The following is a 15,341-nucleotide window of genomic DNA, read 5'->3' as shown; positions in this document are numbered from 1 at the left end:
TTTGTTGTTTTAGTACATCAAGTTCAAATAAATTAAAATGAGAACTGTTGCCTTGGCAACAAGCTGTAATAAAACCTTTTTTTATTTCTTTTGTTTTTTTTTTTAATTTCAGTTATTTTTTATTTCAGCCAAGTTTATTTTATTTCAAGTACTGAAAATGCTTTTTTTATGGTTTTAATTTTAGTTTCAATTTTAATGAACTATAATAATTCTGGTAATATGTACTCTTAAGGTCTCAAAAGGCATGTACCTTACATCATTTTAATCAATTATACATATATGTCTTCTATTATACATGTGCAGATCACCAATTCAGCCAATTTACAGGCATAAAGCTGATCCTTAAGCCATGAAGACTTCATCATGAACTAAGGATGCAGAGATCACCACATATAGTTAAATAGTTGTCATTTGCAAAAATAATAGATGATCATTTAATCAGGATCTGATTGAAAATTGTGTGGTTTTATGCGAAATAATGTAACTAGAATGATTTACACTGAAGAGACCATTCCTGACCAATATTCATTTTAGACAATGATTTTCCTTAAATGTCTTTTGTTTGCACCTCAGCTTATCTTATTAACAGTATCTGCTCATGAATCAAAGATGACACAGAAATAAGTCTGCCCTCTGTCCTCTGCACAGCTACCCCATTTAATTATTGATTTTTTTTCCATAGCCTTAGGAAGTAGAAGCTATAAGCCACATTTACCACATGCGGCAAAGTCTGCATTTATAATGCCACTGAGAACACCACAAGAACACTGTTTTAGAAAACTGTTTCTTGCCAGCTGGCAATTACCTGAAACATACTCAATCATGTTGCTTGTTAAGTAATCTGAATATGCCCATGTTATGCAGTCTCTCAAAAACAGATAAGATTTCATGAGTGGAAGTTGTCTGATCTAGAATCAGATTTATGAATGGTCTTCTCCTATTCGTTGTGAAACTCCCTTTCTCAGACAATAATCCCAGGCAGAATTTTGGTGAATTTTATATCTCTATATGAATAGATGTTTATTTGCTGTTTACACCTCAACGGCACACTCATGGGAGTGTGAGTCAAAGCATGTTATCGGAATAACACTTTCTTTATCATGAAAAAGAGAAAATAAATAACACCAAATGTGAAACTGTCCAAATTCATCTGAGGTCATTGTACAGCTGAAACCCCGGGGTCGGTCTTCTGGGAACAGTTAAGCAATTGAGAGTAAAAGAAAGCAAAATAGCTTCATTACGGTGATGAATCACAGACTGGTCTGTCTGGCCACAGTTACACAGCGGTGGACTGAATACAGCTATTTCAGCTGAGTCAAGGGAGCTGTGAAAATAGGCAGGAAGTGACCCTGTTGTTCTCATCCCATGAAAACTTCATTGCACCTTTCCTATTGGACCGGGACCATTTATCTTTATTAAATGCAAGTTAAGTAACAAAAGAGTCCAATAATGTTACTGTCAAAAGAGGAAGATTTGTCACAGTTTAAGTGAAAGACCTCATTTAGCTATCACTATAAATCAAACAAAGCACAATAAGATGCATGAAAACATTTGCAATGCCATCAAGTGGTTAAGACCTGTAATGACCATCTTTATGTTGCAAGAAAGAGTGTGGAATGATACTTTGCTGAAGTGAAATCAATGACATTGATTGAAGCCACACTAAATCTGCCCTTTGACCCAGTTCCTTTTGGGTAAACATCTTGTCAGTCTATTCCGGTGGGAATAGGTCTGAGCTCTTTGCAGACATTATATTAGGGCACTTTTAATATGATCATAATTGCAGTGAGTTCTTATTTTCATTATTTCACACCTTAATTAGCTATGTAATGAAAGCTTACTTTTTGCCAAACTGTTTAAAATCAAACTGATTTATTAATATTTGTTATTTTAATCTCTGTAAATAATATGAGCAATATGTCAGTACATAAATAAAGAACATAAATGATAGTATTCTAATAGGTATGTGATACCAATTTAAATGGGTAAACAAGTTGATTAGGAGACAGTGAATCAATACTGATAGTTTTTCTCAGGTCAGCAAAACTACATTAAGTGTGGATGTCATTTATCTTGGATGCTCCGCTAGTCGCCGTACTACTGCTGCTGCAACTCTTCTGTAAGCCTCGGCCTGCAAAACAGATAAATATGCATAAGCATATTAGAAAATTATTTCAGATCAGTTCTATAAACTTTCGTTACTTGTATACATCAACAAACTCTGTCTGATTGAAGTCTGCCAGTTGATTAGTTTAACATTTTATTACTACAGTACATTCAAAGTGATTCATATTTGCGTGACTGTTTAGAAATAACCACATTTCAACATAAAATATAAAGTCTCAAGGAGCATTTAAAATAGAATTAGTACTTAGTACTAATTAGTACAAAGTGTATTATGTACAATAAATAAACAATATTTACTTTACCATTGCTGTAGTTTATCTTAACTCTTGCTTTTAGAAAAATAATATAATAATAATAATAATTTAAAAATTATAACATAATATATAAGTGTATTATATACAATATTTACCTTGCCATTTTTATCAACACATGCTACAAAGTGGTTTAAGAAATATAATAAAAATAGTATATTTTACAAACATAACATGATTTATCAATAAAAGTATATTATATACAATAAATATACAATATTTGCATTACAATTTTGTAATTTATCAATACATGTTACCACAGTAGTTTGCACCCAAAGATCCTGAAAGGCTTATGGTAACAAACTGCCATAATGGAAAACAATGAAAAGCAAGACAGGAAAATCCAACATGATTCACTTACTTCTGGACTATCTGGAGATGACACAACCACGGGCTGTCCCTTGTCTGACGTCTCTCTAATGTTGAGATGAAGAGGAATGTCCCCTGGAGTGAGAAAAGAGAAACCCTGTGTCCTCACAAATAGGCCGATCCACTTGAATCAAATCTAGTTACATACAATTTGACGTTATTATATGCATTAAAAATGTCAGTTTTTTTTTAAATGTGCTTAAATGCTAAAACAGTCAGTCATAATGTAATACTTTATAGAGAATGGCCTTACCAAGCATCTCAACACCAAGGGTCTGAGCCAGCTCTTTAGCCCCATCTGAGCCGAAAATGTGTGTTTGATGACTGCATTTGGGACACTGGAAAACACTCATGTTTTGAACCAGACCCAGCACCTGAAAGAGCAAAGCATATCCTTAAACGTATATTTATAAAACAAAATAAATACTGATACCAATCAAGTAATTTCTGTCGGAAACGACTGTCACAGAATTAAAGGGGTCATATGATGCTTTTTTAAAGATCATTATTTTGTGTATTTGGTGTAACAGAATATGTTGACATGCTTTAATGTTCAAAAAACACATTATTTTTCAAATACTGTATATTATTGTAGGTCCTCTATGCCCCGCCTCTCTCAAACGCTTCGTTTTCTACAAAGTCCCTCCTTCCGACAAGCGCAGTCTGCTCTGATTGGCCAGCTGACCCAGTGCATTGTGATTGGCTGAACACCACAAGCACTCGTCGGAAATGTAATGCCCCTTACCATAATCGCGAGCTTCATCTTTCAAAATAAATGTTAAGACAGTAAATAATGTCATTAGTTTTACCATCAGTTCAAGCCCGAAAGGGGAACAGACACAGTAATGATGCAGTACTGTGTCTGTCCCCCTTTCGGGCAGACACAGTAATGATGCAGTACACAAGCCGTGGTTAAGACAGCTGACTCTACTGTGATGTTACGCTGTCTCTCTCTCTCTCTCTTTCACACACACACATGCGTGCGCGCACACACACACGGAGTGTGGCAGAGTCTTAACTTTGATAAAGAATATCTCTTTGGTTTTGAGACTTTAGTCTTTGCAACTTCAGGGATCTTATCTATTCACGAACAGCTTGTAACACTCCAAAGAGAAAGGAAAACTTGAAATCGCATCATATGACCCCTTTAACACAAAACAATGATTAAATATATTGATATTAATATTTTGATGCTATTTTTACTGCTTAAATGTTTTATTATTGCTAGGTCTATATCAGCATGAACCCAACCTGCTTAAACTCTATTACTTCCCACTATAAATTAATGACAAGTTGAAGCTGGAGCCTTTAAACACAAAAGCAAATGCTTTACCGGAACGTTAACCTTTCTGAACATCTCGGCACCTCTTCGTGCATCTAGCAAGGCAATGTCTTGAGGTGTGGACACGATTACAGCGCCTGAAAGACAAAATTGACAGCATTTTAGCATAAATTATACAACTAGGCTTGACATTTGGTGTATAAACCTGTCAAAAAGTACTTACATTATGTTTAAGAGCAGTAAAAACTGATTTCATAATGAATGTTGTGAATAATAGAAAACAATGCATCCAATTCTCTTCCACCTGATACAAGAAATTACAATAAAACCTTAAATGACAATCTGAATTGGAAAAATCCATGGCGCTGTGTTGTGACTGACATTAGGTTGAATGCTTCTTTCAGATTGTAATAGATGCCAAAAAGAGGCAGACAGGCCATAAATCAGCTGTAACATTTGTTTATTTACCTGCTACTGGAATATTCTGAGTAATAGACAGTTGGACATCTCCAGTTCCAGGTGGCATATCAATCACAAGGTAATCCAGATTCCCCCAATCTACCTGCATGGAAAAAGTCATTATAGTAATGAAAGGAACAACAGTGGTGAGTAAATTGGATTATTTTCTTAGACTGCAGAAAATGACAATTTTGCATGGAACCAGGGTAGAGAATAATTCATGATGTGCCAATGGACAGAAAAATTGAACTCTATTGAAGAAATCACATCTATTTGTGCTGGACGAGGACAATTGAGAAAAAAATAGATATTCAACAAAATCCTATTATCAACAGCAATTTCCAAATCCAAATTACACACCTGTCTAATGAGTTTCTCAATAGCTGACATCACCATCAGACCCCTCCACACAATAGGTGCGACCTCTTCAACCAGAAAGCCCATTGACATACTATAGAGGACGGGGAAGCAAAAAGTAAGACCTTAAAACATTTGAAAATTAAATTGTATAAAATAAAAAAAAATAAAAAAATTAACATTCTAAAGTTTGGGGTCAGTAAAATAAATACTTCTCTTTAGCAAGAACGCATTGCATTTATCACAGTAAAAACATTCATAATGTTACAAAAAAGTTTCTATTTAAAATAATGCTGTTCTTTTGAACTTTCTAATCATCAAAGAATCCTGAAATAAATGCTGGTTTCAACAAGCAGCACAATTGTTTTCAATATGATAATTATGAGAAACATTTCTTGAGCAGCAAATCAGCATATTAGAATGATTTCTGAAGGATCATGTGACACTGAAGACTGGAGTAATGATGCTGAAAATGCAGTTTTGACATCTCTGGAATTAATGACATTATAAATGACTTTTTATTTTTTTGATCAAATAAATGCAGCTTTGGTGAGCAGAAAAGACTTATTTTAAACACAAATTTAAAATCTTACCAACCCCAAACTTTTGATCACTTTTGAACAGTAGTCTACATAAAATAACACTCTTGCACTATAACTATTTTTCAGTTATGCACTTACCAAGGAATTCCAAAATTCACAAGTGGTCTCATTAAGTTCTCTGAAAAAGAAGAAAAGAGAAAAAAAAAGTATCATATATGAATGGCAAACAAGTTTTCTTATTAAACATGATATATTTTGTTTACAAAGCAAATGTGGCCACAAAACTCACTGTCTGTTAATTCAGGGTTTCCTTTTAGGTTCATTAACTTTGGAATGGAGGGGCCATAGACATCAGCATCTAGAAGACCCACCGATTTACTCTACATTCAACAGTGGTACGAAAAAAGATATTACTAAAGGCAAATCATCTAATAAAAAGTGCAATAATTTTTTGCTTTCAATACAATGGCTAAGACAGGGGTTATCTGAATGTTACCTGATCATTAGCCATAAGTCCAAGAGCAAGATTCACTGTGAAGACATTAAACTAATTAAGGGTTTCAGAGAAATACTGGCAGTTGATTAAAGAGTAAAACAAACAGATTGGAGATGATTGTGGCATGAAACAAACAAAGGTCAATGAATGCAAAAGACAACAGACCTGCTGTTGTGGACTTTCCCACCCCTCCTTTCCCTGATGCAACAACAATGACCTCTTTGACTCCAGCTATGGGCTTCTGTTTTGGCAAACCTCGTGCCATGTGCTGCCTCTGTCTCTCCTGCAGAGCTCGTTCACCAGCACCTGAAGTCTAAACAGAAAAGAGTGGGAGAATATGTGTCAGTAACACAGTCTAGACTGTAGTGTAGTTAGGTTTATGCATCTATACAGAATTAATAATTAGGGAACCTGTAATCACTAACGTACATTTAATTCATTAATTAGGTTTACTTACCTTGAAGCGGATTTCATGTCGATTTTGATGTGAAGGAACAAATCTGCCAGGCAAACGTGGTGTGCCTATAATATTTGAGGACAATGTATATATTTGCAAAAGCCGTTTGTAGCTGTCGAGTAATTTAATCATCTTATAAAGCTTCCAGAGACGAGATCTCAGACTACGTCACGAGCAAAACAAAGACATGAGACACCACTGTGACACTCGTTTCTATCGGTTTAGTATTTGTTTACGTTTTTTAATAAATCATTTAATATCACAAATACAGCATGTTTTTTATATAGATGGCATGCGCTGTTGTGAAGTAGCGTCGCACTGTCGACTGTTGATGGCGTATGTTGTTTGGATTCTCACGCGGAAGCGGAAGCGGAACCCCCTGTAGTTCCATAGTTCATTTCCATAACCAATGAACTCGTGAGGTTCATTCTAAATAAACTTCTATTATTTGTAATGCTTCGGAATTAAACTGATCACTGACATTGAACTCGGCAATTTCCGGCTTATTTCGTAGCAATGTCCGAGAGAACAGAGAACTGCATGAAAGCGCGAGTGATTCTCCAGCAGTGTCTGCATGCACGACTGCAGGTCAAACCTCCAGAAGCTGGGAGTGAGGCTGAATGGGTTGAGGTATCGGAAAAATAGTTACTTAATTAACCTTAACCACAATTCTAGTTTTTGTCCAACTAATGGCCTGTCTAATGTAATTCGGATTATTCAGATTAATAGGGGAATGGTTATCTACATCTGCTTTTTCAAAGGTGCGACTGAAGATATAATCCCCAAAATGGGTATGCAATTGCTTCTGTCTCATATTTGCAATAAAAACATATAGATGCATTCATTCTGAAATAGAATATAAACTAGGCTATATTTAATTTACACCTGTTTTTCCTACTCAGTGAACACACTGCTGAACATGAAGCTTTGTGAGACAGAATCTGGAAAGTACACCTCAGTGCTTCAGCTACCAGGCAGTGTTCTCATAGTACCGCAAGCTACGCTTGGAGGAAAACCAAAAGGAAAACGGATGCAGTACCATGGCAACATTGGGAAAGATGAAGGCTTGAAGCTCTACAACAGCTTTGTGTCTCATTGTCAAAGTGAACTCTCAACCTGCAAGAACAGTGACACTGTTACAGAGGTCAAACATGGAACGTATGGAAACAGACAAGTCTTGAAGCTGGATACAAATGGACCTTATACTCATCTAATGGAGTTTTAAGAATTATACCATTTTCATTTGTTTGTAGATCAGTAACGTATGGGTGTATGAAGGACATGAATGTATACGGATCATCCAGAACTGTTAATACACGTTCATAGCTCCACTCCTAATTAAAATGTAATGCTTACACCTGGTGTCTGTTTTTGTGTTATCTTGTGTTGTGATTCGTTTGTGTTTTTTAGGTATGTTAAGCATATCTATCTATCTATCTATCTATCTATCTATCTATCATTGTACTTATCTGATAACATAGTCCATAAATCAGCCGTAATATTTGTTTATTTGGCTGCTATTCAAATATAGTTGGACATCTCCAGTTCCAGTTGAAATATCAATCACAAGGTAATCCAGATTTACCCAATCTACCGACATATAAAAAGTCATTACAGTAAAGGGAAAATAATGTTGCATAAATTGGATAAATTTCTTTGTACTGCAGAAAAAGACACAAATTGTATTATTATTATTAATAGTAGTAGTAGTAGTATACAGCAAATTATAGTTTTACATTTTTTGTTTTGTTTTCTTGTTCTCAGAGGATAACGCCCATATTTCACACACACACACACACACACACACACACACACTAATTACCATTAACCTAAAAAGATTGTGCTTTAAAAATAGACCTGCTACTTATTTCATTTGCATAGTTAATTGAATTTCATATTAAACTGAAAATAGAAAAACGCCGGTTTTTATATTAGACCCTCACAAATCATTCTCGACGTGTCATTTTGCTCATTCACATTTAATCAGTGAATGCCACGCCACGCATTGGATTCACTTTGGCCGCATGTCCCTCTCCTGTCCAGCAGGTGACAGTAAAGTGCAGACATTTCCAATATCTCCCAAACCAACAATCCAGAACAGTTTATGGAAATGCACAACAAACATGAGCTGGAAAGCATTAGGATCCTTGCAATGATGAGCAAGATCATTTCTCATACTGCGACATGTCAACACGACCAGACTGCAAGGTCTTAAATCCTGTGAGGATTAATGATTTATTAATTAAACTGTCTTTATAGCGGATTCGCAACTTTGATAATGACTCATTGTCTTCATCAAGAAAGCTGCTAATGGACGGCAGACAGAAGGAGCATTGCACTCAAAGACAAGACACATCAGCTGTAAGACACCGAAAAACATGTAAGACAAACGAGGGGTCTGAGTGCCTTTCCCAGCCTTCTAATGAGACTTCTAATGGGGCAAATAAAAGGATCCCCAAGCGAGGAGGACACCTCGATTCTCCCTCCAAAGATGATCATGTGCCAGTTCATACTCTGGTGCTGGTGCTTGTGCTCTCTGTATGTACACGCTTTTACAAAATCACTGAGCCTCCACATGTATGGTAAGTGTTAGTTGTGTAAAATTGTGATTATAACCCTACTATCAATGCACGATCAATAAACATAGTACATTTGCAGTTGGGATGAGACTCATTTCGGGAAAATGGGAAGCTATTACATTAACCGCACCTTCTTCTTTGATGTCCATCCACCTCTTGGAAAGGTATGGGTTACAGTGCATGTAAACCTACGCTTGCGGCAATAAAATCTGAATTTATTATTCTTCTGTCAATTTTTGTGTAGTTTGTCGTGTGTGACTCTAAAGGATGTTTCTACACTCATTGCTCAGATGCTGATCGGCCTCGCTGGATACCTGACAGGCTATGATGGCACCTTTCCCTTCATAAAACCAGGGGACAAATATGAGCACCACAACTATTGGGGGATGAGAGCAGTAAATCCCACTTCATTTCATGCATATCTTTAAGATGGTGTTAACTTTTAAGTTATTTTAGTATTTTATTTTTCCAAACTTTTAATCATTATATAGTTTTTTTTAGTTTATAATAGTTTAAAAGATCATTTTTGCAAATGCAAATTCTTTTTAATTTCACCATGCAAAATTGTAGCTATGAGTTCAAAAATGCAAATATTAATTTTTTTGTAAGTTCAAAAGTTATTCTGATTATGAATGGTCATGATGTTTCTTTATTTTATTTTATTTTTTCTTTGCATTGCTGATCTATCATTGATGAATTCCTTTGTGTTTAGTTCTGTGCAGCTCTTGGTTCCTGTCTTCCTCCTTTTGCCTTCCTTATTGTCCTGGAGCTGTCACACTCTACACCAGCAGCGCTCATCGCAGCCTCTCTGCTTATCTTTGGTGAGTGTGGTAGTGATCATCAACACAGAGCTGGCCTGTATACAGTGAGGGCATTACTATGATGATCTAAATCGACTGATCTGTTTTACAACAGACACTGGCTGTATCACCCTGTCTCAGTACATTCTCCTGGATCCCATTCTAATGTTTTTCATCATGGGCTCTGTTCTGTGCATGGTCAGATTCAACACACAGAGACTCAGGTAGAGGAATCTGAAGCATCTCTCTATGTAGCTTTACGGTTTGAGTTTGTGTACCTAATATAATGCACATTTTCTTTCTTGTCTCTAGGCCTTTCAGCTTCTCCTGGTGGTTCTGGCTGCTTCTGACAGGGTTCTGCCTCTCAGGGTCTCTGGGAGTAAAGTTTGTGGGTCTGTTTGTCATCCTCTTGGTGGGAATTAACACCGCATTTGATCTGTGGAGGCTGCTTGGGGACCTCAGCTTGTCTCTGGTATGAATGAGTACCAGTTACGAGATTGAATATAGTCTCAAATATATACACTGTTCAAAAGTTTGGGATCAGGAAGGTTTTTAATGTTTTTGAAAGAAGTCTCTTCTGTTCAACAAGGCTGCATTTATTTGATCAACAATACAGTACAAACAGTAATACTGTGAAATATTACAATTTAAAATAGCCATTTACTACGTGAATATACTAGAAAATATTTATATGTAATTTATTTCTGTGATGTCAAAGCACAGCAGTCATTACTCTACCCTTCAGTGTCACATGATCCTTCAGAAATCATTCTAATATGTTGATTTGCTGCTCAAGAAACATTTATTATTATTATTATTAATATTGGAAACCGTTGTGCTGTGTAATATTTTTGTGGAAATCGTGATACTTTTTTTTTCAGGATTCTTTGATGAATATAATTTTTTAAGAATAGCATTTATTTGAAATCGAAATCATTTGTAACATTGTAAAAGTCTTTACTGTCACTTGATCAATTGAATGCATCCTTGCTGAGAAAAAATCTTACTGATTTCAAACTTTTGAACATTAGTGCATGTTGTGGATGATAATATTTTATTGTTTTTTCACTAGGTGGATTTTGGGAAGCACTTATTAGCTCGAGTTTTCGGGTTGATAATGCTCCCATTGTTCCTGTACACCACAATATTTGCCGTCCACTTCGTTGTCTTAAACAGAAGGTATGTTTGAGCCAATATTAATTTTCTATTTTATAATTAAAGCAGTTCATTGGTCATTAATACAGTAAAATAAAATGCTAAAGCTTTGTTCTTTTCAACACACAGCGGTCCTGGGGATGGTTTCTTCAGCTCTTCTTTCCAGTCTCGCTTGATTGGAAACAATCTGCACAACGCCTCCATGCCGGAGTGTAAGAACAACTTGAGCTCAATATTTGGCATTTTTACTGCTTATGTTTCTTTTATTACTTAAAAAAAACCTTACTGAATTGTGAAAAGATTCCATTTAATGACAATATTATCCTGGCTTGTACTTCTCCCTCACACAGATCTGGCATATGGCTCTGTCATAACCGTGAAGAATCTGCGAATAGCAGGAGGGTATCTGCACTCTCACTGGCACCTTTACCCAGAAGGGGTTGGCGCTCACCAGCAGCAGGTCAGTTCACCCTCATTTACTCCTAACAGACAGTTAGACAACAGTACTACAGTAACATTATCTGGAAGATTTCAAGATGAAAAACTGATCTGTGATCCTTATTTTGGTTCAAAATGTCTAGTTATGCTACCGTTAAAAAGTTCGGAGTAAGTAAGAAAATATTAAGCAGCACACTGTTATCAACACTGATGAAGATAATAATAAGAAATGTTTCTTGAGCAGCAAATCAGCATATTAGAATGATTTCTGAAGTATCGTGACACTGAAGACTGGAGTAATGATGCTGAAAATTCAACTTTGCCATTACAGGAATAAATTAGATTTTAAAATATAATAAAACTGTTCTTTTAAATTGTAATAATATCTCACAAGATTAAATAAATGCAGCCTTGGTGATCATAACAGACTTCTTTCACAGTATTGAAATAATCTTACAGACACCAAACTTATAACAACAATAGTGTATCTAAATGTGTATATTTGATATATGGCCTGTATTTATTATTTATTCTGTTAGGTGATTCGTTTCTAACAGAATGATAAATCATTCCTGTCTAAATCTAGTTTTCAACTTACCTCATGTAGGTTACAGGCTATTTGCACAAAGATTACAACAACCTGTGGTTGGTCAAGAGACCTGACAACTCTGACGGTGAGTTCTTGTACATGTTTGTATTATATTTCTAGATACACACTGCACATGAATCAATAACTTCTGTACTCTACTAAGATCTCACTGGGCCACCAGAACTGGTCCGACATGGTGACATCATTAAACTGGAACACAAAGAGTACGTATCAGGTCTTTGTAAAAGTAACATGATAATGATCGAAAAGAATGTTAGTTTAAAACAGTGCACTACTGATCTTCTTCATCAGAACTACAAGGAATCTTCATAGTCATTTCCATGAAGCTCCACTGACCAAAAAACACCTGCAGGTCACAGGTTATGGCATTGTGAGTTCTATTTCTTTTCTTTTTTTTAATTAAATGTTACCATTCATGTATTATAATGTTTTGACATTATTATAGAAACTATGTTCCACTATTACGTTGATTAGGTGGGTTTGTGTTCTATCAGATTCATAGATTCGGCTTTGTTTTGATTTAGTTTTTATTTTCTGATTGTATCATCGCCAGCAAAGGGATGATCTTGTGCTTCTAGATAACAGCAAATTTCAGCACAACTTTAAACCTCCAAATGAATGTTGAGCATTTTATGTAAGTACAAATACAGTAGCATCACAAATTCCAAAAAATAATGGCTTTTCATTTCAGAATGGAAGCGGAGACATGAATGACTTGTGGCAGGTGGAGGTGTGTGGAGGGAAGAAAGGAGATCCGGTGAAGGTGCTGCGCAGTAAAGTGCGTTTTCTCCATCGCTCTACAGGCTGTGTGCTCTGCTCCTCTGGAAAGACCCTTCCCAAGTGGTGAGAGCGTTCATTCAGCAAAAACCTCAGATCTGGGGCCAGTTGCATAAACATAGACTGTGTCTTAAGAACTAGTTTGACCAACTAGCAGTTAGCCAAGAGACAATCAGTCTCACTTTTCTGATTAAAATTGGGCCAATCTACCTTTTTGTTATTGACTTTAAACAGGTATGACCGGTCTAGAAGACTGAGTCTAAGCAGTTTATGCAGCCGGCCCCTGGACTGTAGCGCATGACATACCACAGAAAACCATTTTAACTGCATATTACTCTTCTACAGGGGATGGGAACAAGTGGAGGTCACATGTAGCCCATATGTCAAAGAGACCCCCAGCACTCAGTGGAACATTGAGGATCTCATCAATCCTAAACGTGTGTTCATATAGCTGCTTTTTAAAAATATGATAATAGGCAGAAATGTGCCATTGGATGGGTTTTACTTCATCTTTTTATGTCTGCAGTGCCCAACATCAGTCTTTCAGTGCTCAAACCAACTTTCCTGGAGATCATCTGGGAGTCTCATATCGTGATGATCAGGGTAAGATTCTCCTAAAGGAAAATCTACCCCTTAAAATGTTGTTTTTGCATCATGGTTCATGATTTTAAGTATATGGGTTTAAGTTTAGTAAAACTTGTATTTTTGTTTAGGGAAACAGTGGTTTGAAGCCCAAAGACAACGAGATGCACTCTAAGCCCTGGCACTGGCCCATCAACTATCAGGTATGTTGTGTAAGAAGTGTTAGTTTAAAGAAAACCACTATTTTGAAAGAGTTTTATTTTAGTATTAATTATATAATGTTATAATAATTGTTAATATTTTGAATAAGCTTTAATTTTTATATTTTTAGTTTTAATTTTGATGGTAGTTTTAGTCATTTGGTGTGCTTTTGTTATTTTTTAAATTATATCTAATTTTTTTATTTTTGTTTTATTTTTTAGTAATTTTAGTACTTCAACGTATTTTTAGTTAATTGCCAAGACAACATTTCTAATTTATTTTATTTGAGTTTTTATTTCTATTAAAAACTTTCTAATGAAAATGTTTTTTATTAATTTATTTTTATTAGTTTTACTAAAAGTTTAGTTAAAGGAACACTCCACTATTTTTGAAAATAGCGAGATGCTAACGGTCTAATTTGATTCAATTATCTATGCTAAGCTACAGCTAAAAGTGCTACCGCCAGACCCGGAGATCGGCTGAATGGATTCGAAAACGGTAAAACTCATCTGTTTAACTCTAGGGGAGTTGGAAAAATGAGCCTATTTTCAAAAATAGGGGAGTGTTCCTTTAACACTAACAAAACTGTTTTAAAGATCCAGATCTAATGGAGTACTATCTCATTGTTATTCATTATTCATGATAGGGTTTGAGGTTTTCTGGAGTGAATGAGACAGAGTACCGCGTTTATCTTCTCGGGAACCCTGTAAGTGTCTCTGACTTTATGTCCTCTGCTTCCTAAGATCTCTTGTCGTATCATTGCTGAAGATCACATTTAATCCTCAGGTCATCTGGTGGCTGAACCTCTTGAGTCTTGCTCTGTTTGTTTTAATGCTGACAGTTGCATCTTTAGCAAAACAGAGAGGGGTGAAGATGGAGGGAATGAGGAAAGGTAAGCAGCACTACATATTGTGCAGTACTTAAAAAGAGCCAATCAGAACAAGTCTAAAACAGCTGATGTTGTCTTTTAGTGCACTGTCACACTCTCATGGAGGGTGGTGGAATGCTGCTTTTGGGTTGGCTATTACACTACCTCCCGTTCTACATTATGGGTCGCATACTCTACTACCACCATTACTTTCCTGCCATGTTGTTCAGCAGTATGCTCACAGGTACGACGGCAAACCAGATAACCAAAGTCACTGCATGCCTACTCTAATATATTCTTATCAAACTGTTTTTCTATGGACTGGAAGTTAATTAATTAGCCTTTCATACATTTTCCAGTGCATTTGTCCAATAGGTTATGCTGCAGTCAGAGTTGCCATCTTGTAATTACAAAAGCGTTAAAGGTTCACTGGGTTTTTTCTAGGCTTGATTGTGTTTATGGGGTGCAGTCTAACATGTTTTAATGCTTCGTTTAAAAAAAAAAAACACATTATTTTTCACATAATTTACCTTTATTCCACACCGCTCTGTCCCTTCTCCTCTAAACACGCTGATCATTTCCTGCTTTTATGAAGCCCCGCCCTCAGAAATATGCGATGGGATCTGATTGGTTAGCTAGCCCAGTGTGTTGTGATTGGCTAAACCGCCTCTAGTACACGTCTAAATGTCCCGCCCCTCACCTCAGCGGCATGTGCTCTGGTTGTATTGTAAACAACGGCGTTGTTAATATCGCTTATCAGTTTGAGCCCGATTGAGAAGCAGAGGATATTATTGAAGAGGATCGCGCAGAACCTGTGCAAGCACGGCTTTTAATGGTAGGCCTATGTTTTTTGTTTGTTGTTGTCTCATACTTTTAGATATGCTGTTATTTGTAAATGCTACTGCTTATGTTAGCTTTTAATATACGGTTT

General features: G+C 36.0%; 3 protein-coding genes across 7 annotated transcripts in view; 2 read left to right on the top strand and 1 right to left on the bottom strand.

Annotated features, from left to right (window-relative positions):
• Nucleotides 1-1,132: 1,132 nt before the first annotated feature.
• LOC107674123 (iron-sulfur protein NUBPL-like) lies at nucleotides 1,133-6,552 on the bottom strand. Its single transcript, XM_016468021.1, has 11 exons — nucleotides 6,401-6,552; nucleotides 6,109-6,256; nucleotides 5,944-5,978; nucleotides 5,737-5,827; nucleotides 5,586-5,625; nucleotides 4,909-4,999; nucleotides 4,558-4,651; nucleotides 4,141-4,226; nucleotides 3,061-3,181; nucleotides 2,800-2,882; nucleotides 1,133-2,131 (listed from the first exon to the last, which is right to left on the bottom strand). The coding sequence occupies exons 1-11, from the start codon at nucleotides 6,530-6,532 to the stop codon at nucleotides 2,069-2,071; spliced, it is 984 nt and encodes a 327-aa protein (XP_016323507.1). The 5' UTR covers nucleotides 6,533-6,552; the 3' UTR covers nucleotides 1,133-2,068.
• A 191-nt stretch (nucleotides 6,553-6,743) lies between these two features.
• Nucleotides 6,744-7,746, top strand: LOC107674124 (probable D-tyrosyl-tRNA(Tyr) deacylase 2). Of its 2 annotated transcripts, XM_016468023.1 has the most exons (4): nucleotides 6,744-6,822; nucleotides 6,915-7,030; nucleotides 7,122-7,191; nucleotides 7,303-7,746. In XM_016468023.1, exons 2-4 carry the CDS (start codon nucleotides 6,917-6,919, stop codon nucleotides 7,623-7,625), a joined length of 507 nt encoding a protein of 168 aa, XP_016323509.1. In that variant the 5' UTR covers nucleotides 6,744-6,822; nucleotides 6,915-6,916; the 3' UTR covers nucleotides 7,626-7,746. The 2 variants fall into 2 exon arrangements, with proteins under 2 accessions (XP_016323509.1, XP_016323508.1); XM_016468022.1 differs by lacking the exon at nucleotides 6,744-6,822 and having other exon boundaries at nucleotides 6,902-7,030.
• Nucleotides 7,747-8,470: 724 nt separating this feature from the next.
• Nucleotides 8,471-15,341, top strand: part of pomt2 (protein-O-mannosyltransferase 2) — an 8,981-nt gene continuing 2,110 nt past the window's right edge. Inside the window, exons 1-20 of one of the 4 annotated variants that reach the window (XM_016468014.1) lie at nucleotides 8,471-8,608; nucleotides 8,705-8,982; nucleotides 9,059-9,143; nucleotides 9,270-9,374; nucleotides 9,692-9,800; nucleotides 9,895-10,003; nucleotides 10,092-10,251; nucleotides 10,852-10,958; nucleotides 11,064-11,146; nucleotides 11,285-11,394; nucleotides 11,980-12,046; nucleotides 12,125-12,185; nucleotides 12,274-12,352; nucleotides 12,674-12,825; nucleotides 13,105-13,196; nucleotides 13,286-13,362; nucleotides 13,473-13,544; nucleotides 14,189-14,248; nucleotides 14,329-14,434; nucleotides 14,514-14,654. In XM_016468014.1, the coding sequence (XP_016323500.1) occupies nucleotides 8,585-8,608; nucleotides 8,705-8,982; nucleotides 9,059-9,143; nucleotides 9,270-9,374; nucleotides 9,692-9,800; nucleotides 9,895-10,003; nucleotides 10,092-10,251; nucleotides 10,852-10,958; nucleotides 11,064-11,146; nucleotides 11,285-11,394; nucleotides 11,980-12,046; nucleotides 12,125-12,185; nucleotides 12,274-12,352; nucleotides 12,674-12,825; nucleotides 13,105-13,196; nucleotides 13,286-13,362; nucleotides 13,473-13,544; nucleotides 14,189-14,248; nucleotides 14,329-14,434; nucleotides 14,514-14,654 (2,077 nt within the window). In that variant the 5' untranslated portion in view covers nucleotides 8,471-8,584. Of the gene's footprint in view, nucleotides 8,621-8,700; nucleotides 8,983-9,058; nucleotides 9,144-9,269; nucleotides 9,375-9,691; nucleotides 9,801-9,894; nucleotides 10,004-10,091; nucleotides 10,252-10,851; nucleotides 10,959-11,063; nucleotides 11,147-11,284; nucleotides 11,395-11,979; nucleotides 12,047-12,124; nucleotides 12,186-12,273; nucleotides 12,353-12,673; nucleotides 12,826-13,104; nucleotides 13,197-13,285; nucleotides 13,363-13,472; nucleotides 13,545-14,188; nucleotides 14,249-14,328; nucleotides 14,435-14,513; nucleotides 14,655-15,341 lie in introns of all 4 variants that reach the window. The other 3 variants (XM_016468013.1, XM_016468012.1, XM_016468015.1) reach the window with 3 other exon arrangements.

This window comes from Sinocyclocheilus anshuiensis, unplaced genomic scaffold (assembly GCF_001515605.1).
Source record: "Sinocyclocheilus anshuiensis isolate Anshui unplaced genomic scaffold, SAMN03320099.WGS_v1.1 scaffold544, whole genome shotgun sequence".
Taxonomy (NCBI): Eukaryota; Metazoa; Chordata; class Actinopteri; order Cypriniformes; family Cyprinidae; genus Sinocyclocheilus; species Sinocyclocheilus anshuiensis.
The sequence above is the reverse complement of the archived record's forward strand: the minus strand, read 5'-3'. Positions and strand labels throughout refer to the sequence as shown.

What these genes read in the sequence shown, in the direction of transcription:
- LOC107674124 (XM_016468023.1), top strand. Translation starts at nt 6,917, where the DNA reads ATGTCCGAGAGAACAGAGAACTGCATGAAAGCGCGAGTGATTCTCCAG. An exon ending in GTGAGGCTGAATGGGTTGAG is followed by an intron (nt 7,031 to 7,121) that starts GTATCGGAAAAA and finishes CGGATTATTCAG; the next exon opens with ATTAATAGGGGAATGGTTAT. An exon ending in AGATATAATCCCCAAAATGG is followed by an intron (nt 7,192 to 7,302) that starts GTATGCAATTGC and finishes TTTCCTACTCAG; the next exon opens with TGAACACACTGCTGAACATG.
- LOC107674123 (XM_016468021.1), bottom strand. Translation starts at nt 6,532, where the DNA reads ATGATTAAATTACTCGACAGCTACAAACGGCTTTTGCAAATATATACA. An exon ending in GGGAAAGTCCACAACAGCAG is followed by an intron (nt 5,979 to 6,108) that starts GTCTGTTGTCTT and finishes ATGTCTTCACAG; the next exon opens with TGAATCTTGCTCTTGGACTT. An exon ending in GTGAATTTTGGAATTCCTTG is followed by an intron (nt 5,000 to 5,585) that starts GTAAGTGCATAA and finishes CGTCCTCTATAG; the next exon opens with TATGTCAATGGGCTTTCTGG.